General features: G+C 37.2%; 1 protein-coding gene across 3 annotated transcripts in view; it reads left to right on the top strand.

The window, feature by feature from the left end:
• Positions 1–24,934, top strand: part of chchd3a (coiled-coil-helix-coiled-coil-helix domain containing 3a) — a 187,615-nt gene that overhangs the window by 49,242 nt on the left and 113,439 nt on the right. For all 3 annotated transcript variants that reach the window (XM_069907812.1, XM_069907810.1, XM_069907811.1), the window contains exon 4: positions 4,042–4,186. In XM_069907812.1, coding sequence (XP_069763913.1) covers positions 4,042–4,186 — 145 coding nt within the window. The remainder of the gene's footprint in view (positions 1–4,041; positions 4,187–24,934) is intronic.

The following is a 24,934-nucleotide window of genomic DNA, read 5'->3' as shown; positions in this document are numbered from 1 at the left end:
CAAGCAGATTACCAAGAGTGATTGCAGTGGTGTTATGTTTCAACTGTACAATACAGTGGTGAGACTGTGTATTGTCCACAGTTCTGGTCACCCAGATATAGGAATGTTGTCATTAGGCAGGAAATGGGGCACAGAGGATTCGTGAGAATCTTACTGGAACTGGTAAGATTGAATTATTAAGAGAGGCTGGATAGACTAAGCCTTTTCTCCCTGGAATGTGGTAGGTTCAGTTGGACCTGGTTGAGGTTGATAAAATCATGAGGGGGCTAATTAGTGTCTTTTTAAAGGGTAGGGGGTCTAAACAAAGAGCATAGATTTAAGGAGAGAGGGGAAATGTAGAAGGGATTTAAAGAGCCTCTGTTTCACACAGAGGGTGATGGGTACATGGAACGAGATGCCAGAGGAAATGCTGGGGGTGGAAACAATTGTGGATCAAAAGACATACATTGGGAAAGGTTTAGAGCAGTGGTTCTTGACCTTTCTCTTTCCATTCACATACCACCTTAAATAATCTACTACCACAGAGCTATGGCTTAAACTTTACAGGCATATGGGCCTAACTACCTGCTGCATGTACACATTAGCTTTCAATGGCATATGTACAAAGATACACAAGTCCCAAGAGTATGAACAGTTCCCAAACATATGTTTATTCTGATGAGGAGGATCACTTGACTTATTTTCCCCACATATGGACACTGTTGCCCACTTCCTCACCTGAAAACCTTAATAGTCCTCGCTGTCCCACTTAATTTAGTGTCAGCACCAAGAAGAAACACTATATTGGTTCCCACAGCCAAATTATTGATTCAATTTCTAAATGCCTTGGGCACAAACACCAAATCTTGCACCTGACCCAACTGAGAAATATCCATTCCTTTTTTTTAATCTGTTACCAAATCTCCATCCATGCAAGAAGATCATCCCCAATTGCAAATGATCTCCTGCTGACCAGCATCTTGTTTCCAACTTTATTGCAAGCCTTCTGAACATCGAAATACACTGCATCAATTGGCTCTACAAATCAAATACTTAAACAACTCCAGTCATAATCCCCCCCCTTTATTAATTCTTACTAACTCTCCTCAATCAATTTATTTTCTAAACAGTCTGATCGTGGAGGATAAACACCATCCTCATGACAGGAAATTTTTTGTACCCATTTATTTCTGTGTGCCTTAATTCATCACCTTTATTTGGAATAGTGTGTACGCTCAATGCTCCACTCCTGTCCCTTTGCATGCACTAAGCCTTTTAACACCTGGTTATCGATTTCAATTCTCATTTTGATATCCTGCACTATCATTTTCTGATATGACTTTAATATTCCCCTCTCAAAACCACCCTTGTTTAACTTAAAGGGTCATTTCAATTGTAGATGATTGATTCACAAGGGCATTAATCTCAGCTCAATTCAAATGAAGCTTACCCCAACATACCAAACTCTTTCCCCCCCCCACCCCCATTCTTCCTAGTACGTCATCCAGTATCTCAAGTTGAAATTCCTATACCCACGTCAATCAAGATCAAAAGAAAACTGCAGATGGAAGAAACCTAAAGCAGAAAATACTATAAATGAATGAAACATCAGGCAGTATCCATGAGTATAGGGAACCGATGTTTCTGGTTGGAGACAATTTGTCAGAACTGCTCTCACAAAGGTCTCCAACCTGAAATGTGAACACTATTTCTATTCCCACAGATGCAGTTTGACCAACTGAATGATGAACATTTTCAATTTGGGTTTTTTTAATTCATTAGTCTCCAAGCCATACATTCAATTCTTTAATTTTTTTTTTCCCAATTCCAATTTGCAAATAGCTCAGCTAATAAACCAAATATGGCTAATTTTGTGATGGTGTTTTAATGTCCACCTCAATTACTCCTTTACGTTTAGCAGAGCCATCTCTTTGTCAAACCTCTAACATTGGTTTATCATGGGCCATGACAAATTTTCCATCCCACTCCATATTTCCCATCCAACTCTTGAGAATATTTTCTAAACCATGGCACTGAATGGACAACAAACTCCTTGGATTTGTGCTCATTGCTGCAGAGAACACAAACCAACTCCATAATTCCACTGTCCACAATTGAAAAAATTTACACGACCACCTTTACCACAGTGCCGTGTTCAGTTTGCTCTGTCACCCTGCTATCCCTTTTCATCATCGACACGGGCTCAAGGAAGTTTGGCATTGTTAGGCACAAGGATTGATGCTTCAACAGTGCACCATTGCAAATCCCCATAATCGCTTCACGTTTTGTCAGCCCCTCCTCACTGTCGACCAACCACCTGTGTGGCATTTAAACCAAGAAGTATTATCTTTTCTGGAAACTGTTATCCATTCAACTTTCCACTTTGATGGATTGCCGTTTACAAATCTTGAACCCTCACATCAACTCTGAGTTGAAATTCTTGGAGCAGCAGATGCATATTGTGGTCTTAGTCTTAATGGTCCTAATGGTCTCCATCATTTCCCATATTTTATCACTACAGAACATTATCTGACATTCCCATTTTAAAATGTAGAGTATAATAAATGAATTTTATCTAATCACTGTTGTTTTTATTCTGAAATGTTTTTGTTCATCAAAGTTCATACTTCAAAGAGTGACGCAGATTAGACTTTGTTTTGTCATATTTGGGTTGTCTGACTTCATTTAACACAGTCTCCACGTTATCTCATTGGTTTGGAAATCAAAGGCAGTATTATTCTTCAATTTATAACTACAAGACTACAATAACTTAACAGTTACATTAATTAAACTTTTTTTAAAAAATCTGAACTCGCCCCTTTTGACTCTGAACTGCACATTCCTGTGATCTCGTCTCGTTAAGTATGGGACTAGGTAAGGAAGGACTCGGGTTAACCCTCCGATTGGTGGAAAAGTCAACAGTGTCTCTATATATTTAAGAAATAACTAATTTCTCAGCTTGAGTTGTATTGGCAAAACTGCTTTTACTTTTCAACTATAATTGCCATTGGAATATGGTGGTAGACTTGAAGCTGTATCATTGGGATGGTTTGCAAATGGATCAATTAGTCTTGTTGAATAGGTTTACAAGTACCAGTACTTCAGCTAAAATGTTTTTAGGGTCCATAACTTGTGGTTGATGATCATTGGGGGAATCAGAGATGGAGAGGGTGAGCAAATTTTAAGTTCTCAGGAGTCACTATCTCGGTGGATCTTTCCTGGATCCAACATGCTAATGGGATCATGAAGAAAGCACATCAGGGCCTCTACTTCCTCAGAATTTTGCAGCGGTTTGGTAGGACCTCAGAAACCCTGGCAAATTTCTACAGATGTGTGGTGGGAAGTGTGTTGACTGGCTGCATCACGAACTGGTATGAGGACTCCAATACCCCTGACTGTAAAGTGCTGCAAATGGAAGTGGACACAGCCCAGAACGTCACAGGTAAAACATCTACAGGGAATGTTGCCGTTGGAAAACGGCAGCAATCATCAAGGATCCACGTCCCCTAGCACATGCTCTACCATCAGGAAAGAGGCATAGGTGCCACAAGTCTCACACCACTAGGTTCAGGAGCGGCCCTTACCCCCTCCAGCATCAGAATCCTCAACAACAAACTCAATCAAGGACTCATTTAAGGACTCTTTTGAATTTAATTTTTTCTCTCTCGAAACTGCGCATTTCAGTTTGTTTACATTTCTTTATTTGATTACATGTGTATGATGAGTACAGTTTATTTTTGCACTGCCAATAAGTGGGCGTCCGCAAGAAAAAAGAATCACAGGGTTGTATGCGATGTCATGTATGTTCTCTGACAATAAATCTGAACTTTGTGTCCAATACTAAATTACGAGTTAAATTAGCTGGGTTTTGGATTCTGTTATTCTGGAAGGAGGTAAATTTGGTGTTTTTCTTCTGTATGATTAATGATAGTTGCTAAAATTTGTTTTGTGACAGCTCTGCCATTGGTTTTGAACAGGCGTCAACTTTGAACACAATCCGTGATAACCCTCAAGGTTTTTTTACTCAAGTAATTAGGCATTTTTCTCTATTTTAAATCACAGGCTTGAACATGATAAACGATACGTTCATGACGAAATCGGCAAAATTCTTGAAAGCGAAAGAAATGCTGCAAATGATAGCCTTGTAAAAGCTGTTTTGCGGGAAAGAACACTGACTGAAGAGGAGCGAATGAAATCCAAACAAGCAGTAAGTTAATTGATAACCTTTACTTTCTGACCTCCTGCTGATTTGAGAATTGTAAAATTTAATAGGAAGGTTATTCATCTACTACTACAAGTTTAATATTATGAACCTTGGAAAATTTGCACCTTCAGACAATAGATCCACGTGAAAACCTCATTCCTCTGATTCTCCAGAATTCTGCCATCAATCCACCGGCAGGCACTGACTTTTTATTGTATTTACTGCATCAGTTGTAATTTACCTTCAGTTAAAGTGTTGGCTTCTATACTTATCCAATTTACACAGTAATAGGGAAAGCCATTTTTTTTTCATAAATATCTGACACTGGAGCTAACTGGCAATGGTGATGTGAAGAATAGGTTGACTGGGATTGTTTGCAAATATGATTGACTGAAGAGATGTGCAAAACATTTCTGACTTCAGATTTGCCATTGATTTCTACAGCTGGGAAGGGATACATGCTGGACTTCAATGTCTGTGTGTTTTCAAGCAAGCATATGTCGGGTAAAATTAAGATTAAAGGTGCCATTTGAAATTTTAAGAAGTTGAGGATATGAACAAAGACGAAAAAATTTTTCTATCTTGAAGATTTTGTGTTAAAAGTTTGCCATTGCCAAACTTTACCATTCATAAAAGTTGTATTTGAAAAAAGTATTTGATGCAGACTAATGTTAAGATCCAGATTCCATCCTGCTTTTGGATGCCTTTCCCTTCAAGGAAGTGCTGATGTGAACTCCCTCAGTGGCCCCTTTTAGTAAATGCAATCTCTGGCTGGTCACATTGAGTTGGAGATTCAGATTCAATGCTCTCTGCATTGTTAGCTGATCTGAGCCGGGTGGCAGTAAAAATCCTTTTTGGCTTTCAGAATCCTTTATCACTCTGAAAGATGGAGAGTAAAATTTGAAAAGAGAAACAATGCACAAACCCTCTGCAAAAAGAAAACATTTCTATGTAGTTTCTTTGTCTGCAGGGCTCCCTGATCTCAGCTGTATTAGGACCACAATTTGTATTGGTGCCAGTGGGAAGAAATCAACTATGCTTCCTGATCACCATCTAACGTTCACTGCAGGAAGGTGTAATTGATGGTGATGTGCAGGACTTGCGGAAAGTTCAAGTTGAGTAACCCTATGATGCCCACCCCCATTGTTAAATAGTCATATTTTATCACTCCTAATAGAAATTCCCTGTGCATTAGGTTACAGGAGTATAAGCCCTGACCTTGATGACCCATACAGCTGAATAGTGTATCAGTGTGAGCAGGATATAAAGGCTGACAGATTACATAATAAATTCACAGATCTACATTCTAGCATGTGTTGCCATCTTCAGAATCAAGAAAGATTTTCTTCAGGGATTGTAGAGCATACTTTTAACCTGGAAGATAACAATGAAAAAGTATGACCAAGTGAAGGTGCATAAATCACTGTACTCTGGCATGTTAAAGTCTTCCTGTTTCACAAAGACTTGCTTTATATTAACTACAAGGCAACCATATATTGTGTGTAACTTGACATTAAAGCAATATCACTAATCATTAACAAAAATCATTGTCGAATCTGCAGCATTACTTCAGCTGATTTGCCCTTCAAATGTTTTTTTTAAATGGGCCATGAAATAAGTATTTTCTCGGCAGAATATGAGAAGGATTGACTTTATTTTAAAGTGCTCCTTTCCATGTTCACTGGTCCGTGGTTAAATTTACTTGACTCAATACAATAAACTATTTAAGCTGTGTAAGAAAATGCTTTGTCACATGGCCGGCTCCCCACAACTCGTCCAAGCATTGCTATGTAAGAATAACCAGTAGCAATTATCCATTATTATTTTTCATCAATGGGTCGGCCTGAAATTGTGTGTTTGGTCACTTTTGTGAATGTTCACTATTTAACATATTGACTGACTTCTGGTATCTGATACTTGGGAAATGGATCTGACAACAAATATAAAACCTGAATTTTGAAACTTTGAATGTTTATGAAGCTGGGACTCTTGGATGAGCCATTGTACCGTAAGTGCGCTTTTTGTGCGTAGACATTCCTGTGGTGATTAGTGTCTGTGCCATTGCAAATTCCATATGCATCTTTCCCCGCACCCTGCTTCCCCTTGCATTTAATCATGAGTAAATTCAGTAAAATCCCAGGTATCCAGCACCTCCAGGAATTGCTGATGTGAGTTTTCTGGTTGATTGAGAAACACTCTTTCAATGCCTAACTAATACACCTGCATTAAGAATAAACAGTTTAAAAGACAAAAGACAGGCCAAAATGTTAAGTAATTTGGAGGAAAAAAAATCTGTATTGTAGTCTTTAATTGTGTAAAGTTCACTTTAATCAGGTAATAACCGTAATTTACAAAATGTTAATTTTAATTAACTAGTGCTGTAACAGAGCTGCACTAACCATTACGCTAACGGTACCTCCATCATAATTAACACCCTCCCCTAAGTTTATGGATAAAACTTTACAAATATACAATACTAATAAAGATAAAGGCTCTTACCAGGAAGGGATAGGGAGACACTTGGGAGTGTTGCCCTGGTGGCGAGCAGCGTTGGCTGGATTTTTACCCTGGGCTGCGCACCATTTTATTCGATCACAACTTTATTAAAACTTTACTTTAAATGTGGCAAAATATTATCATAAATTTTCTAGTGGACCCAGGAAGATTTGGTGAAAGAGAACCCTGAAAATGGGGTCCCTGTAAGGTTAAAGGAGATGCTACAAAAATTGCCCATTAAGAGAGGTTTTGAACTATCAGGAAATACAAATAATCCAACAATGAATTGTTGGAATTTCACTGTCTTTCAGATTGAAACACTTGCTTTGATTGAGTTGGTACTTTTTTAAAAATTCTGCATTTTGTTACTAAATTTACTTTTTAACGAAGATTTCCCAGTGATTGAAAAGTGGAATTGAAGAAATGAAGGAAAAAAAATTAATTTTCATGAGCTGTTATTTATTTTTGCAAATCAGTATGAAGTTATGCTGGTAGATATGAAAACTTTTCAAGCAGTGTTGTCACAAGCAATTGCATATTGACATATCATTGAGTCATGATCATGAAGTAGTCGCACACAGAAATCCATAATTCAGCCATGTGATGAAGACCATCTGGTACTATCGTCGTGTGATGACCTGCATTTTCAAGTGGACTGCCTGCTTCAATAATAGTGATGAGCTGCCATTAGAAGTTTGAAAACAGCTTCATTACATTGCTGAAGCTTCAAGCTGACTCCTTCTAAGATGAGCTTTCTGTAGTGTTGTCAAGAATGGAGTGCTGTCGACTCATTATGAGACTGAATTATAACTGCATATATGTATTGACAGGGAAATGTTTTGATAATTTGAGCTGTTGTCGGCATCCAGGTATGTGCAATATTAAACAGAGCACTGTAGAAGAGAAGCTTTGGTGCTAAGCTTCCTCAGTTTTATCATATTGTGCCACCATGAGTTGGCAAATGATTGGGGAAACCTTGCGGGTATTAGAGATGGAGAAAATAGAGGTGAGAAGAGAAAAATGATATCAGAATGATATGGGAGAGGAAGTGTATGTACTTACATATGCGCCTATACGTACAAAAGCATGTAACACGGTACAATCCACAGTTTCAGGCATCCACTGGGGGTCTTGGAACATATCCCCCATGGATAAGGGGGGACGACTGTATATTTGTGTATGTATATGTGTGTATAGACACCCACACCCACCCAAGAAAGTTTACTTGAACAGCTAAGTCACTCACTAGAGGGCACAGATGTAATGTAATTGATGGAAGAACTAAAGGTGAGAATTCCTTTTTTTGCATTGTATTATTAAAAATCTGAAATGTGCTACATTCAAAACAGCATCATTTCAATTTTTTCTGAAAGGAAATTGTGTTTGATGAGGGAAATATTTGAGAATAATACAGTAGCTTTTCCAAAAAGACTTCATTGCCCTCGTGCACTGTCACTCTTTGAAAATTCAAGGTATCCATGATTGTTGAAAGGAGTTACAGAACATTAATGAATTTGTCTTCATCTACCCTTCCTTAGCTGATGAATTATTACTCCTCAATGTTGAAATATGCAGTGAGAGTAGCATTGGGACCAATTATTGATGATGATGATATTTTGGATGCTCTCCTGGTTCTGACGGGGACTGAGAGGAAACAAGCTTGTCCTTGTCAATCTACCTGCAGCAGATGAATCTGTTCATGACCATATTGTGAGAAGAGACTATCATATTGGGCTTTTCTCATTCAGTTCACCAAAGCTTTGATCCAATTGTTTCAGCTGTTCAAAACCAGCTACTATGGGTTGGGAGAATTGTGTTCTTTAAATGCATGGTGCTCTATATCCTTCCGTCCATCTAGTTCTGGTGCACCAGCTCTGGTAAACCGAGGGTTGTAAGACACGCGAAATGGACCAAACAATGCAAATGAAGCTGGAAGACAATATGCTTGCTCAAATAATAAACAGAGCATGGCTCAGATACAGCTGAGTGACCCCAACCCAAATTGTTCAAATGAAAGCTCTTCACCCATGCCACATTCAATCACGAACAGCAATTGTGAATTCAACATTTTATGGGAGTCAGGCCTGATATGAGAGGGCACAAGATGAGGACAAATCATTTGGAGATGCAAAAATTCATTTAGGTCTTCTTTTGACCACTCTCCATCACAGAAGACAACCACGAATCCCTGTTTTGTCAGTATATTCTTAATGAACTAAGTGGTGGTAGAAGATGGTCTCTTTAGGATAATGAAGAAACATTAATTCAGGGACATGCAGGGGACTGTAGATGCTGGAATCTGTAGCAACAATGTGCTGGAAGAATTCAGCGAATTGAGCAGCATCTGTAGGAGAAAAAGAATGGTTATGGTTTCAGGTGGGAATTCTTTTCAAGACAATGCAGGATTTCAACCTAAAATGTTGATTATTCTTTTTCTCCCAGCTGATAATGCTTGATTTGCTGAGTTCCTCCAGCGCATTGTTTGTTGTTTGAGACATAATCCACTTACTTCCCACCTAAACCCACCTGGACTTGGTTAGATTTTTGCTCATTTTGAACACTTGACAATGTCCTGAGGAATTGCAGCAAGTGACTGTGCAATGTGTCAGCCCGTCGCAGCCATATCACTTCCTTTGCTTGAGATTTTTTTTTCTCCAGCCAGTGGAATCTTTTTCATGATACATTTGCTTCAATTTTATTGGAGCTTTTGCTGTTGCAATCATTCAAATGTTTGCTTCATTTTAAAACCAATCACTCTCACCAAACCTCTGGAATTAAAGCACAAAAATGCTGGAGGAACTCGACAGGTTTCACAGCATCCATAGGAGATAAAGATATATAACTGTCATTTCAAGCCTGAGCCCTTCTTCAAGGTATGAGTAAAAAGCAGGCTCACACCTGAATAGGCTGAGGGATAAGAGAAGAAAGGGGGGGGGGGGGGGGTGCGAGCACGGGCCAGCAGATTAAAAAGGCAATTGGACATGGATATGAGAATCAGAGAAAAAAAGCTGAGCATTGATTGGAGGAGGGAGTGGCTCTGTTAATGTAGAGCTGGAGAAAAGGAGACAGGGAAAGAGAGAGGGCAAGAGGAAAGGAAGCATGGGGATGGGGGTGGGGGGGGGGGGAACTAAACAAAGCCAGAGAAGCTGATGTTAATGTCATCTGGTTGGAGGGTGCCCAAACTGAATATGAGGAGCTGTTCCCCTAATTTGCAGGTGGTCAAATGGCCACAGATAAACTTCTTTACTTGAGCACCACCTCCCAGATTTGTGACCACTGAGAATAGCAAGCACATTGGGATGACTCAGTGTTTAGCTCATCTTCCAATTCAGCCTTGAAAGTCAATGACTCCATCCTCCTCTTCACTGGGTCAATATGCTGAACTTGTTCACAGACCACAAACACTGCATCAGTTCAAGAAGAAAGCTCATAATCACCCTCAATTAAGAGGATTAAAGGATGGCAATTACCTTATAAATTTTACCAAAGATTCTCCTATCCTTTGGAAAACTAAACATAAAATGCATGTGACCTTTCTGTCACGAAGTGCTTGGTTTCAATAATAGCACGTTTGGTTGCTGCAGAGAGGGCCAAAGACAAATAGGTGCTTTCATTGCAATGCGGAAGTCTGTGATTGCACAACCAAATTTATTTTGTGCAGTGTCGCATTGTATAATTTTGCATCTTAATGTTGACAGGAATACTATTAATAGATGCGGCAATAAAAACATGTTAAATTTTCAAGAACATATATAGTTATCTTCAATCTGTTGTTTGAATATCAAGCGATTTTTGTGAGACATTTTATTGATAAATCCAATAAATTTTGATTATTTGCTTTTATTAATCACGATGCAATTAATATATAATTAGTATATAATTTGATTTGATAAAAGGTTACAAGTTTGTCAGCATGGAATGAAAGTTGAAAGTTGCCCAACTAACAGAGCAATTTGTAATATGTGACTTAGTCAATTAAAATGAAAGCTTCTGATAAAAGACAGTTAAGAGAAAATGAAAACCAGTCAACAGGCCATCAATAATTTGGGTACAACTGACCATCAATAAGATGCTGTCAGTGTCAAAATGCTAACATGCCATATCATATTTACTCCATGCTAAATTGCTTTCAGATGCTCTCTCTCTTTACACTTCAACCAAATTCTGTATCATAGACTTCTTTTATAGGATAGGTGACTGTAACATTTGAGTTCTTCATCTGACTGGAACTTTTAAACTTGCTGATGTAGTCAGCTGCATTTGATCTACTGATCTATTACTGTATATAAAAATAATCAGCCAACTCTAATCAATCCAATGTTGAATTTCAGCATAAAATGTTTAGTATTTTTTTAGAAATGCTGATCTGGTGATTAACAGTGGTGTGATAGTTAAATCAACAGTTTAGCTGATTTTGTTCACACTTTATGCAAGTCTTTATCTAAATTTGTTGAAGATTCCATCAGCATTTACGATAGTGAGCAAACTTTCCTGCTTTGAGAATATTTGGTTGCAGATTAATTGTCACTTTTGTGTCTCTACAAATCAGTTTATGGTTAAGTGTAATGAGAAAATTATATTTAATTTTGCAGTCATCTGTTTATTCAAAATCGTGTTTTTCTGTAAGGTGTAGGAGACTGAATATATTTAGTCTTCCAGAATGTAGTATGATTAGCAAAGAAAATTCAAGGTTTCAACTGTAGCAAAGTTTATTTTTCATATCAGTTTCCTTTTCAGCAAAATGGATACATTTTTATTATTTGCATCTCAAGAAAACATTCCATAAATGTCACCTGCCTATTTTGAGGGATCTGTATTGTAATCCTTTCCCATTTTGAGAAATGTCTGTCGAATACACAAATAGTATTTCCATTAGATATACAGTGAAATGAGCTGTAACCAGAGTGTCATTTTTCTAATTCTCACGAGACAGAGGTGCACCAAAGAAGAGGTACAAGGACTGCTTAAAGAAATCTCTTGGTGCCTGCCACATTGACCACCGCCAGTGGGCTGATATTGCCTCAAACCGTGCATCTTGGCGCCTCACAGTTCGGCGGGCAGCAACCTCCTTTGAAGAAGACTGCAGAGCCCACCTCACTGACAAAAAACAAAGGAGGAAAAACCCAACACCCAACCCCAACCCACCAATTTTCCCTTGCAACCGCTGCAACCGTGCCTGCCTGTCCCGCATCAGACTTGTCAGTCACCAACGAGCCTGCAGCAGACGTGAACATACGCCTCCATAAATCTTTGTCCGCGAAGCCAAGCCAAAGATTTATGACTGAATTAAAGAATTATGGGTTTTGACTGTCCAAATCCCTTTACATTGAGACTTGTCATTCCATCTTCCATTATTAGGGCATGACTTTGATTTATATCGTCCTACAGCATGAAAATGAGCACTTAGCCCAAATCATCCCAGAGATCAAGATGTGTATATCTACATCTATTCCATTTCCCTGCATTTGGCCTCTCTCCCTCAACCTTTTTCTATCCATGTACCTGTCTAAATGTTTTTAAAACATTGCACATGTACCTCCCTCTTAATGGCTGTGGTTCTTCAGTTACAGAGCCAACGTGATGATCATTCTGCCTCTATCTTCCATTATAGCCAGTGACCTCCAGATATCAACCACACTCTGAATGAAATTGCTTTACTTTAAACTTGTGATCTGAATGCTTTGCATTTCCTTTTTACTTGACCTTTTTGCCAACAAGCCATATTTATGGACAGTTGTATTAAGTTTGTGCATTTCTGAATCCTTTGTGTATTCTTGTGCATGAATTTTTAAAAATAAGGAAAAATCCATTCAATATAAGTTCATATTAAAAGTTACATTTCTTTTTTGCTGTGATTCATGCTAAATTATACATGGCCTATTGTGGCCTTGTGAAAATTTAAAGTGAATTTTGCAAAAATAAAATTAATATCTTTTCATACTTATAACACTTGATCTTTAGGGCAGAAATACTTGATGTATTTGAGAAAGATTTCAAGAACTTTTTTTATTTTAAACTCTGGAATTTCTTTGAGTGGCTGTCATTCCTGTCGATTGATCAGCTGAAGAACACGAGTGCAACATGTGTTATTTTAAACGTGATGAATTTACAAGAGAATGATTGTTCTGCAAAATCAAGAACCTTTTTTATGCTCCCACTTTAAGACTAAGACATTGTTGGACCTCCTTAATTAGCCAATCTAAAAACTTTATTTGTGATCTTTAACCTTACTTCTGTGCACTTTTGAAAGTTAACCTTAATTATATCGTAGAGGACTTTTTGTTCACATGACTTGTAAGCCATATCTTGCACCCCATAATTGTTGTGATTACCATTCAGATAGGGTAGTGTCATAAAATGGTTAACTTAATAAACAAGTAGTTAGTGTTCTGGACCATTAAGGCAGAGTGAGTGACTTAGCTGTTCAAGTAAACTTTCTTGGGTGGGTGTGGGTGTATATACACACATATACATACACAAAATGTAAATAATAAAATCTGTTCTGCATATTAAAAAATGTGATGCAACCATGGTGATCAGATTGCTGGGAAACCTGTCCAGTTTGTTGATGTTTTTCAAGTGAGGAAATGTACTATCCTGGTGTCCCTTCATCATGAATGCATTGACATGATAGTCCCAGGGCAGGTCTTCAGAGATGTTGATACCCAGGAATTTGAAGTTCCTTACCCTCTCCACTGCTGAATTCTCGAAGAGAACTGGTTTGTGTTCTCCTGATTTCCCCTTCCTGAAATCCACAATCAATTTCTAGTTTTGCTGACATTGAGTGCAAGGTGGTGCGGCGACACCATTTAACTAGCTGATCTAATTCAAGTATGGGTGTACCAACATGTCTGAGTGGAAAGCCCTGTAAAAGGTAGTGGACACAGCCTAGTACATCAAAGGCAAAATTCTCTCCACCATTCAGAAAATCTACATGGAACGCTGCCCTCGGAGAGCAGCTGCAATCATCAAGGATCCACACCATCCAGGACACGCTCTGTTCTCTCTGCTGCCATCAGGAAAGAGGTATGGGTGTCACAAGACTTGTTCCACCGGGTTCAGGAATAGTTGCTACCCCTCCATCATCAGACTCCTAAACAACAGACTCAATCAGTTACATTTAATAACTTACTTTGCACATTATTTATTATTGATTTTTTTTATCCCTATGCAGTCAGTTAATTTTCATTTCTTCCTTTGTTTATATTTCTTTCTTTTGTATAGGTATCTTTCTTGATCTTGAGTTCTGTTTACAGTGCCACCTGCAGGAAAAAGAATCTCGGGGGTTGTATGTGAAGTCATGTTTGTACTTGGAACAATAAATTTGAACTTACATAAAAGTGTTGGAGGAACTTAGCAGGTTTCTTGTCCACGTCAAGTTTCTTCAGCACTTTTGTGTATTGAACTCATTAACAAGAGTTTAGGCTTGTGGCTGGAAATTGCAGGCTGGGAGATGTCCAGTGGCTGAGAGATGGTGGCTCCAGAAGGTTAGCCAAACCAAAAGCAGGCTGGATGTCATGAGACTTTGTCTCTGTGCTTCATTATTCTTATTTTTATGAAATTTTGTTTAAACTGTTTAAATGCCAGTAATTGAGTCTTTTGTTATCAGATCTCTTGTAATGAATTGTGATTCGTGAATCTTATTGGGTGCACAGGAAGAGTAGGCTGTTTTATTCCTTGGGCCTGCATCATTTGGGGAAAAAAAATTAGGAGTTCAGACCTGGAGTGAAACAACACCTTTACCAAATGAAGGACATTTGAAAGAGCTCCTGAGTTGCTTGTTTTTGTCCATTATAAAATGGAAGTCGTGGTCTAGTGGTATCCTGTTACTTAAAACTTTATTTTTACTATCTATAATCCATGTTCATGCACGATGCATGCTAGGATTCATCACTTTCTTGGCACATTATGTTATTGGCTTTACTTGAGGGACCCAAGGCATTGAAACAGGCAAGACCTACAGCTATTAGAAAGTCGTAGTTTTAAATAACGTGCTCCTTTGAAATTCAAGTCAGAGCACTCTTTCTTTCTCTCATTACTGTTAAGCTTTCAGAGCCCAGATGAATGAAGACCTGTCAAATCCTGTCCCTGTAAATGACACTATGCCAATTCATATGTTGGATTATACATGTTGGGGTTGACAGAAATCTTTACATGAAAAAATTTAAAGCCCCTTTAGTGGATATATAGTCTGCGGTAGGGGACTCTGGTGTTATTTGGTAGTTGTCAGTCATTCATAGATATCTAGGGAAAATATTGATTACATTTTGATAAATATTCTGGGCACATTACAAGTCAGCAAGCAAACCTATATAACAAAAGCAATGGCTGTCCAAATAATTAACCTGTTCATCACCAAATGTAGCCTACTCTCTCAGGTTCACAGAATTTTGTAGCATGCCTTCTCCAATGCACTTGGAGTAAACTGTAACAATGACAGGTGACTAATGAGTCTGGTGCTTTTGCTTCTGTTAGGACAAATGGAGTTTCAACAAAAATGAAAGATTGATCTAGTGAAGATTTTTTTTATTATTAAAACAAATTCAAGGTTCAGCCACTGAAAGGTTTCCAGACCTGATGAAAAGTTGGTTTCTTTGTCCACAGAGGTTGCCTGTCCTGCAGAGTGTTTTCAGCCTTTTCTAGTTTTGTTTCAGATTTCAAGCACCTGTGTTTAGGATACTGTGAATTGAAGTGCTGGATTTTAAATTGTTCAGTAAACCAAACAGTGTACATGAAGTACTGCTAATAGATCAGCTATTTCAACTGAAATTGTTTTTTTTTAATCATATTATTTGCAATACATGATGGTTAACTGGCAATAGCTATAACAGATTTCTCCCTTTTGAAAAAGGACATGATCAATTTTTACCTTTGTTGTGAAAAATAATACGATTATGGTTTGTGCTAGTTACTGGAATGCATGTTAATTTTTTTTTCTTCTGATCACTGAAGTGAGGTACATTTGGAGAAAATTATGATTATGAAAGTTGCCTGGTATTTTTTAAACTAAAAGATAAAGGATCAAAGTCCTTGTGCAAAAGAGAAAACAAATGAGGTGGGAACACTTAATGATACTTAAAGACTGGGTTTTAATAGACGACTGATGAGAAGAATGATCAAAGGGAACTGAAGGAATTCAGCTCATCAGGCAGCACTCGTGCAGAGAATTAATTTATATATTTATTTTCTCATTTGGACATAAAGCACGGTAACAGGCCCGTGCTGCCCAATAACACCCAATTAACCAACACCTCCCTTATGTTTTGAAGGGTGGGAGGAAACCAGAGCAAACCCACGCAGACACAGGGGGGACATACAGAGAGCGCCAGATTCAAACCTGGGTTATACTAACAGTGCCACCAACGTTTTGGGTTCGAACCCTTCCTTTTTTTTTATATATATCTTATTTATTATTAAAAGTAAAGCATACAATCAAAAGCAAAATACAAATATACATAATATTTTCTCCCCTATAATTCCGCCCCACACTAAACTATCCCAAAGAGAAAAAAGAAAGAACAGAGGAGATCAACTCACATAACAATTATCCAATGTCGCCATGGTTGGTGCAACCCCAACAGCAGGGGAGAAAAAAATACTGCAAATTTAAACCCATTTATTTCACACCTTAACAAAAACAGGGATAATTATTACGCAAATTATATGTAATCTTTTCCAATGGAATACAATACCTCATTTCCATATGCCACCATTGAATGCTTAAATCGGTCTCATTTTTCCAAGGAATAGCCAAACATTTTCATGCCACAGCCAATGCCAATCTTATAAACACAATTAGAAACTTATCTAATTTTAATTCCAAACTTAATTTTTCAACATAACCCAATAAAAATACCAAAGGGTCAAACGAATTTTTGAATTTAAATAAATCTTCTAAGAATTCCATAATTCTATTCCAAAAAGTTTCACTGTCTCAAACAACCAGAGTGTTTTAAAAAAAAAAAGAACCAACTTGTTTGTAGCATCTATAACATAAATCAGAAATAATAAACATATTTTTTTTAACTTCTCAGGAGTTAAATAAAGCTGACGTATAAAATTATAATGAAGCAATCCATATCTTATGTTCACTAATTTAGTCATACTATTTTCACACATGGTCATCCAATCATCCTGAATAATAGAAATAGACAAATCTTTTTTCCACCTAAGCCTAGATTTATAAATATCTGACTTATGCATTTTATGTTGTAAGAAAGCATACATCTCAAATATAAATCCCTTCCTACCTCCTTCAGTAAGTAAACTTTCAAATCTAGATCGTCTAGACAATCTTAATGTACGTCCAAAATGATCTAAAAGTAAAGCTCGAACCTGATAAGTAAACAAGGTATTTGAAAAAATGCCATATTTTTCATTCATTCTCTGAAATGAAATAAAATACCCAGCTTCACAACAGTCCTCTACCAACTTAATACCTTTTTGTTCCCAAAATTTCAAAAGCTGATTATTCACTGAAAAAGAAAAAAAGTTTATTCTGATAAAGGAGTTTTAGCCAAAATTTTACCTTCAGTACTTATAATATTATTATTCTTACTCCATAACTCCATTAAATGCTTCAACATTGGTAAATTATAACTCTTTAGAAGCTGAGAATTCCATTTATAAATAAAATGATCCATTCTTTGTTCACTCATCTGAGACAATTCAATCTAAGGCTTTGTCCACTTCAAACATTCTATTAATGAATTTTAATTGTGCCAATTCATAATAATGCTGAAAATTAGGAACTTTCAATCTTCCCAAAACATATTTCCAAGTCAATTTTTGCAACAACACTCTTGCCATAAAAAAGTCCTCACCAAAGCATTCAAGTCTTTAAAAATTTTTCGGAGTATTCTACATGGAATAGACTGAAAAAGATATTGGATACAGGGAAAGATATCATTTTCACACAATTTACTTGCCCTATCAAGGTTATTGGCAAATCTTTCCACTGATTTAAATCATATTTAATTTTAGACAATAAAGACAAATATCTCAATTCATATAAATTATTATAATTATCATCTATTATAATTGCCAAATACTTAATTCGATCAGACCACCTAAGTTTTGCAATATGCTTACAAGACGAATAATCTACAGCCTCTAAGGCATTATTTCACTCTTATCCCAATTAACCTTATAACCTGAAAATTCACCATACTGTTCCAATGTCCCATGTAGACTATCCAATGATTGCTTAGGCTGCGTTAGATTTATCAAAGCATCATCTGCAAATAAATTTATTTTATACTGATCTGCATTCATCTTAATACCCTTAATATTACCATCTTGTGTAATCATTTGAGCCAAAGGTTCAATAATTAATGCAAATAGAGCTGGCGACAAAGGACAACCCAGTCTAGATGATCTAGATAAAAAAAACAAAGAAGACCATTTGTCACCACTCTAGCCGATGGATTTTTATATAAACCCTTCAACTAGCCAATAAAAAGTGGCCCCAATTTAAACTTCTCCAACACTTTAAACAAAAAAACCCATTCCACTCTGTCAAAGGCCTTCTCAGAATCTAAAATAACTATCATGGGTTGGCCGGATTTGTCCCCAAGAAACATTAATTAAAGGAATCAACTTTACAATATTATTAGCAGAATACCGACTCTTAATAAAACTAGCTTGATCTACATGAATCAAATCCGGTAAATATTTTGCTAATCTAGTACCCAGAACCTTAGCAATAACCTTATAATCTACATTTAATAAAGAAATTGATCTAGAAGATCCCACTTTTAGCGGGTCCCTATCCTTAGAAATAACCGTAATCAATGCTCTGGAAAAGGAATCTGGAAAAGAACCACTCTGTTGCCTGTTTCAAAACCTCCAACAACAAAGGAAGTAACAAATCTTGAAATTCTTTATAAAATTCTGAAGTAAAACCATCCTCTCCTGGGGATTTCCCACCAGGCATTGCCTGTAGTGCTTCTTTAACCTCCACAACTGTAAATAAGGCATCTAAATCCTTAACCTGCATCCTTTAAAGATGGTAAAGCTAAATCAGACAAAAAGGTGTCAATTTTGGCATTATCTTCTGATACTTAAGAAGTATACAACTTCTCATAAAATAAACAAAATTCATAATTAATTTTCTGTGGCTTATAAGTAATCAACGTATCCCGTCTAATAGCATTTATTGTCCTGGAAGCCTGTTCAGTCTTCAATTGCCACACCAACACTTTGTGAACACGTTCACCTAACTCATAATAACGTTGCTTAGTTCTCTGCAATAACTTCTCAAACTTATACGTTTGTGAAGAATTATATCGTAACTTCAACTTGGTTAAATTAGCTTTTTTTGTTTCCATCGTGTCTCGCTGTACTTCTTTCTCCAAAGTCTCTATCTCCTCTAAGTCATTCATCTCAACCATATGTTGTCTTTTATAAAATTCTGGCTGTATAATAATCTGTCCCCTCAAATAAGCTTTCAATGCATCCCACAAAACAAACTTACTATCAACCGAACCCACATTTATTTTTCAAAAAAGACTGTGTATGATCCCTCAAAAACTTAATAAAGTCAGGATTTTTCAGCAATATCGAATAAATCTCCATCGATACACATTCTCTACGCTCTCAGAACCAGTACAAGTAATTAACAACAAAGAATGATCTGACAAAATCCTACTTTTATATTCAGTCTTAATAATTCTTCCTTGCAATTGCACTGACATTAAAAATAAATCTATTCCAGAATAAGAGTCATGTCTCAATGAATAAAAAGAAATCCTTCTCAGTCGGGTTCAACTTTCTCCAAATCTCTACCAAAATCAAATCCTTCATTACTGTAATTAACTGCTTAGCTATCTTTGTTTTAACTACTGATTTTGGAGATTTATCCAACAATGGATCCAAACAACAATTAAAGTCACCTCCAGCCAATACATTATCATGAGCCTGATTTAAATACAAAAAGGTATCCACCATAAATCATTCATCATCTATATTGGGAACATAAATGATCATTAAAGTCCAAGTTTCTGAAAAAATTCTACAATTAACAATCAAGAGCCTACCAACAGCTTCAAAAACTGAATCCAATGTTAAAGATAACTTTTTATGAATTAAAATAGCAACACCCCTTGCTTTGGAATTAAAAGAAGAAGCTGTAACATGACCAACCCAATCTCTTTTTAACTTTTGATGTTCCTTTTCAGTTAAATGAGTCTCCTGCAGAAATGCAATATCAACTTTCAATTTTTTAATATACACTAATACCCGGTTTCTTTTGATGGTATTATTAAGCCCGTTAACATTAAAAGTAACAAAAAGTAACAAAATAAGTTGGCCATAATAAATTATATACATCCTCCACAGTGGCGAAACATCCCCCACAGCTCATAACAAAGAAAAAAAACCAGAAAAACCCCCATAAAAAATTAAACCCCCTCCCCCAAAAAAAGAAACTGCAACAATATAAGTGTAGTACCCCCCCCCCAATAATAAGGGAGTGACAAATGCCACAAAGTGGCTGACAACTTCAGAAGAATTGGCAGTTGAACAACAAACAGCAAAAAATAATGTAATTACATCAAGTAATAATTGGGTGCCTCCAAATCACAGTTAACTTGATCATCATCAATACCAATATCAATCAGTTTATCTCTCGTTTTCCATTCTTTCTTTTCGAGACCAGCACAAGTTGTTGATTAAACTGGTCTTGAATCTGCTTATTAGCAAGCAAAGAATTAGCAAAAGTAAGAGCTTTCTAAATAGTTCTGCCAGGGGGAGATGTTTTTCCAAGTCTTCTCCTTACACCATCATGCGATGCCCCCTGGTTGTAACCCTTCCTCAAGACTAGAAGGTGGTGGGAAGGGGCCAAGAGGTGATTGGAGTGGGAGATAGGAGAGGAAACCGAGGGAGGGTGATTGAGCGAAGAAAAGTGAGAGCAAGAGCAGGTAGAGATGGAAATGGTGAAATTATTTATGGCAAGGCAGGGTAACTAAAATTTGAAAAACAAAATCAATGTGCGTATTGTTGAGTTCAAGGCTATCCAGGAGGAATGCATTACACTGTTCCTTAAATTCACGTTTTAGTCTCACCCTGGCAATGGATGAGGCAGAGGACAGACATAAGCACTTAGGAATGGTGACGGGAGATGACTGGCAACCAAGGAGTTCTACCTTGGGCCTCCAATGCAAAGCATTCACCCAATCTACATTTGGTCTCGCCGACAGTGAGGAGGCCATACCAAGTGCATCAAAAGCTGTAGATTAGGTTGGAGGAAGAACATATGAAACTCTCCCTATCCTTAAGGTTTTTTTTATTGGCCTTAGATGGAGGTGAGGAGATGGTGTGGGTTGAGACTGATGAGAAGGAGTGGATTTTTAGAAAAAATTTTTTTCGGCTCAATGAACAGGTAAATTGGAGTGGGAAACTGTAATACCTGTACGTTAATTCTATTCTCAATTACCCAGTTGAACAACATTGAATTCTAAATGCATTCATCACTGCAAAGCCATTGACTTCATTGCCCCACTCACAAAATGGCAGAAAAGGTCTTTGGTATTGAGAGAGTTTCATATTTTTCACTCTCCACCATCAACTATTACCAGCGCACATATCTTCACCCATTCTCAGCCCTAAGCTGATGATTTCAAACCAGTTGTAGCTGTGGGAATTTAGATCAGGTAGCACCGCTGGAGCCAACACATCGAAGCAATCATGATGAAGGCATGCCACACTTGTACTTTCTAAGGAGTCTGAGGAGATTAGGCATATCATTGAATACTGTAGAAAATATACTGACCGATTACATCAAACCTGGTTTGAGAATTCAAATGCCCAGAGACACACAAAGCTGCAGAAAGTAGCAATGTGGCCAGGTCCATCACAGGCTCCAACCCCATCTTTGCGGACATCTGTGTGAGGTGGCTCCTCAAGAAGGCAGTTAAAACCATGAAGGACCCCATCGCCCTGGTCACAACCTCTTCTCACAGGCACCTTTGGGCAGAGTGTCCAACACCTCGAGGTTCAAAAATAAATTTTTTTCCAACAGTTATACTTATGAACCTTCCCTTGTTCCACTTGTCAGGGACTGATTTGACAGGGGCTGCCTGTAACTATTTGCACTGCAGTAACTGAATATTTATGATTTATGTATTTTTTATATTTAATGACTTTTTTCAGTTTGGCACCTGATTGTATTGTAGCTGGGTTTTTTTTTACAAAGTGCCTTCTCAGCTGCAACAAGTAAAATAATTTATGCATATTTATAATGCACAATATTTATTACAATAAACTATTATCAGTTCACTGTTCTTTCCATTCCTGATAACTTTGACATTGCAGTTAGCAACCCAATCATCTGAATTGCTTTTTGCACTATATTAATGGAGGTGCAAATCATATGATTATAAGGAACTGGTTATTAAGTTCAGATGGTAGAATCTTGTGGTGAACTGCAGCTTGTTTTATACCTGGCTTGGTGACAGAGAAATAGAAGAAAACTTGCATTGATGTAGTGCCTTTTATGACACAAGAGTACTGAATATTAGTGAACTGCTGCAAGAGACATGAGAGTGAAACTGATTCACAAAGCAGCAGTGGGACATGTGACCACACAGAACTGTATGAGCTTGGTAGTAAACCAATCTGTTCAATGTCTTTACCAACAGTTGAAGGACAAAGTGGAGGAACAGAACAGTTGGAGGGAGAAGATTTGCATTAGAAACATATGTATTCTGTTTGCTTTGGTGTTCACTCAGGTTCAAGTATATGAAATTATTCTTTTGCCCTCGTATGTAACTACTTGATGTAGTTACAATATTAGCATCCACATCATATAGTTTCCTGGAAATTTGAGTCATTTTTATCCTTGGTTGTGGTAGTTTTAATCAATCCAATGGAAAACATAATTTCTTTATATCAATCCAATTCAACACTTGCTCGTGCTGTGGTAGCCATGGCAACAGAGAAAGTACCTTTTCCGACTTTTATTCATTCTTAAACAAGACAGCTTCAGGACAGATGGAATTTTTACCTTTTTCTGGAAGCTTGTCAAGATGAAATTGCCTTTTGTCTGAAATAATCTACAACTGGTTTATGATTTCCTTGTCAGTGACAGCCAGGCTGATTGCCGATATTAAACATGACCTCCAGCATTTTGACATTTGTTGTTTCTTCAAATTCAATTTTTGCAGTAAGTATAGGGAGGAACCATTTACAAAGTTAACTAGACTTAAGTTTCTGTTTTCAGCTCATTTATTACCATAACAGGTTTATTGTCATAGACATTGTCCAAATGTAAATATGCACCAAAATTCTTGCGGAGTGAGTACTTCATTAAAAAATTACTACAATGTCATACATAATTCAAATTAAAAAGGGACAATATATCTCAAAGATAGATCCTAGTGCAAAAAGAAAATGACTTGAAATAATGCACGGTCAAATTTTAGTGTCAGAGCAGAGCCTGATTACTGTTAACAAGGAAGGTTCAAAAACTTGACAGTTGTTGGGGAAAAAACTGTTACTGAACCTAGAGGTGCTGGTCTTCAGTGAAAATGGGCTGTGGCCTTGAAAGTACTTTATGAGTTGGCTTCCTTTTTTTACATTTTTTTTAAATTTTTCACACTATGAACCATACTGACCAAAATACACACAAACATTTCCCTCTTGAATATACACAGTGTCATTTTCTCCCCTTTTCCCCCCCTCCTTTCCCTCCCTCCTTCACCCCGCCCCACTGAGTTGGCTTCCTTCTTGAGGCACTGGCTTACATGGATGTCTTCAGTGGATATGAGGTCAGAGTCTATGATGGGCTTGACTAGGTTTGCTACCTTCTGTGTTCCTGGGCATTCGAATTCCCAAAGCAGGCTGTGATGCAACCAGTCTCACTACACTTTCCACAATGCACCTGTGGAAGGTATGGAGAATTGGTGTAAGTAGGCACTTTGTTTTTGGCATTTTACTGCCAATCGTAGGCATTGCCATCTTGGGCCAGACCAGTGATCATGTGATTTTTTTTTCATAGTTTTTACATTTCAATCATTCTCATCCTTGGGGAATTAAACTTGCTTCTCTCTTCTCTTCTACCTCCTCAAACCATGTGGTTAAAGAACCTGCTGTTGATTGTTGTGAATTTAGTCCATATCAAATATATCATGCAACACTTTTTAACTGATTTCTGAGCCATGAGTCAAATGATATTGTTGTCCTCTCTTCCCTCTGCAGTACCTACATGTAAGGTAAATCACTCTGTATCCTTGAGCAGCAAAAATAGGAAAGTAACGTCAACATGTATGAGTGATCTCAAAGTGGAAAGTTAATGGCCAAAAGCTATACATGCAAGATCCAGCATTCACAAACAATTCACATGGCACAAATATTAAAAATCACAGTGTGGGACCCTCCAATTGTCTTTTTTTTCCCCAAAGTTTAAACTGCATAATGCATTTACGTGTTTAATCTATTGAAGCATTAGTATGGTATTATTTGAGAAGTACATAATAATTTTCTTAATCTGTGAGAAACAGTCAGGTTTTTAATTGTTCTGCATGCCAGACATAAACAGTACACATTTGCCTCTGAGAAGTCTCCAAATTGGTTTCCACATAAAAATCACAGAAGTCAAGAGTAAATGGTCAAAAACACATTACTATGGTATTAAAGGATATTTAAGCATAATGTGCTTGCTCATATCCATTTGAAATGCCTGAGGCTGTTTTTTGCATTGAAGATCATAAATTAATACATGTTTTTGTTGTCCGTCCTCCTTGAACACAAATTTAATCACCCCACTATTGGCTCTATGCTTTTTTGGCTGTTAGAGTTCTGTAATTGGTTCCCAGAAGCTTTTGTCCATCTTTCACCTTTTTAAGACAGAACAAAACCAATATCTTTGATCAAACTTTTAGTCTGGTCATCTGTCCTTTATTTTGTAACTTGATGTCAAACTTTGTGATTCTCCAGTTAAGTGCGTCGGAAATTTGGCTGCATTAAAATGCTACCTAAAGTAATTTAGGTTGAATTGGCTTTATTTAAACCTAAAATTACAGAGCTAAACTGTTGTGTTTCCAGTGGCTCCAGACAAATTTGTTGAGATGTAAATAGTTCTCCTCTCCAGACCTGCACTTGGTTTCACACAAGTTGTGAAAATGCTAAAGTCATCCTGCTCCTCAGCATTTTTAGATTAATGCACAATATGTGATCATTCACCTTAACAATGCTCCTCTTGATTTTGTGTTTTGTAAGGTCACTCCTCAGCAATAGCATCAAACTTGCCAACTATAT

This window comes from Narcine bancroftii, chromosome 13, assembly GCF_036971445.1.
Source record: "Narcine bancroftii isolate sNarBan1 chromosome 13, sNarBan1.hap1, whole genome shotgun sequence".
NCBI classification, from domain to species: domain Eukaryota; kingdom Metazoa; phylum Chordata; class Chondrichthyes; order Torpediniformes; family Narcinidae; genus Narcine; species Narcine bancroftii.
This window is presented reverse-complemented; position numbering and strand designations above follow the sequence as displayed.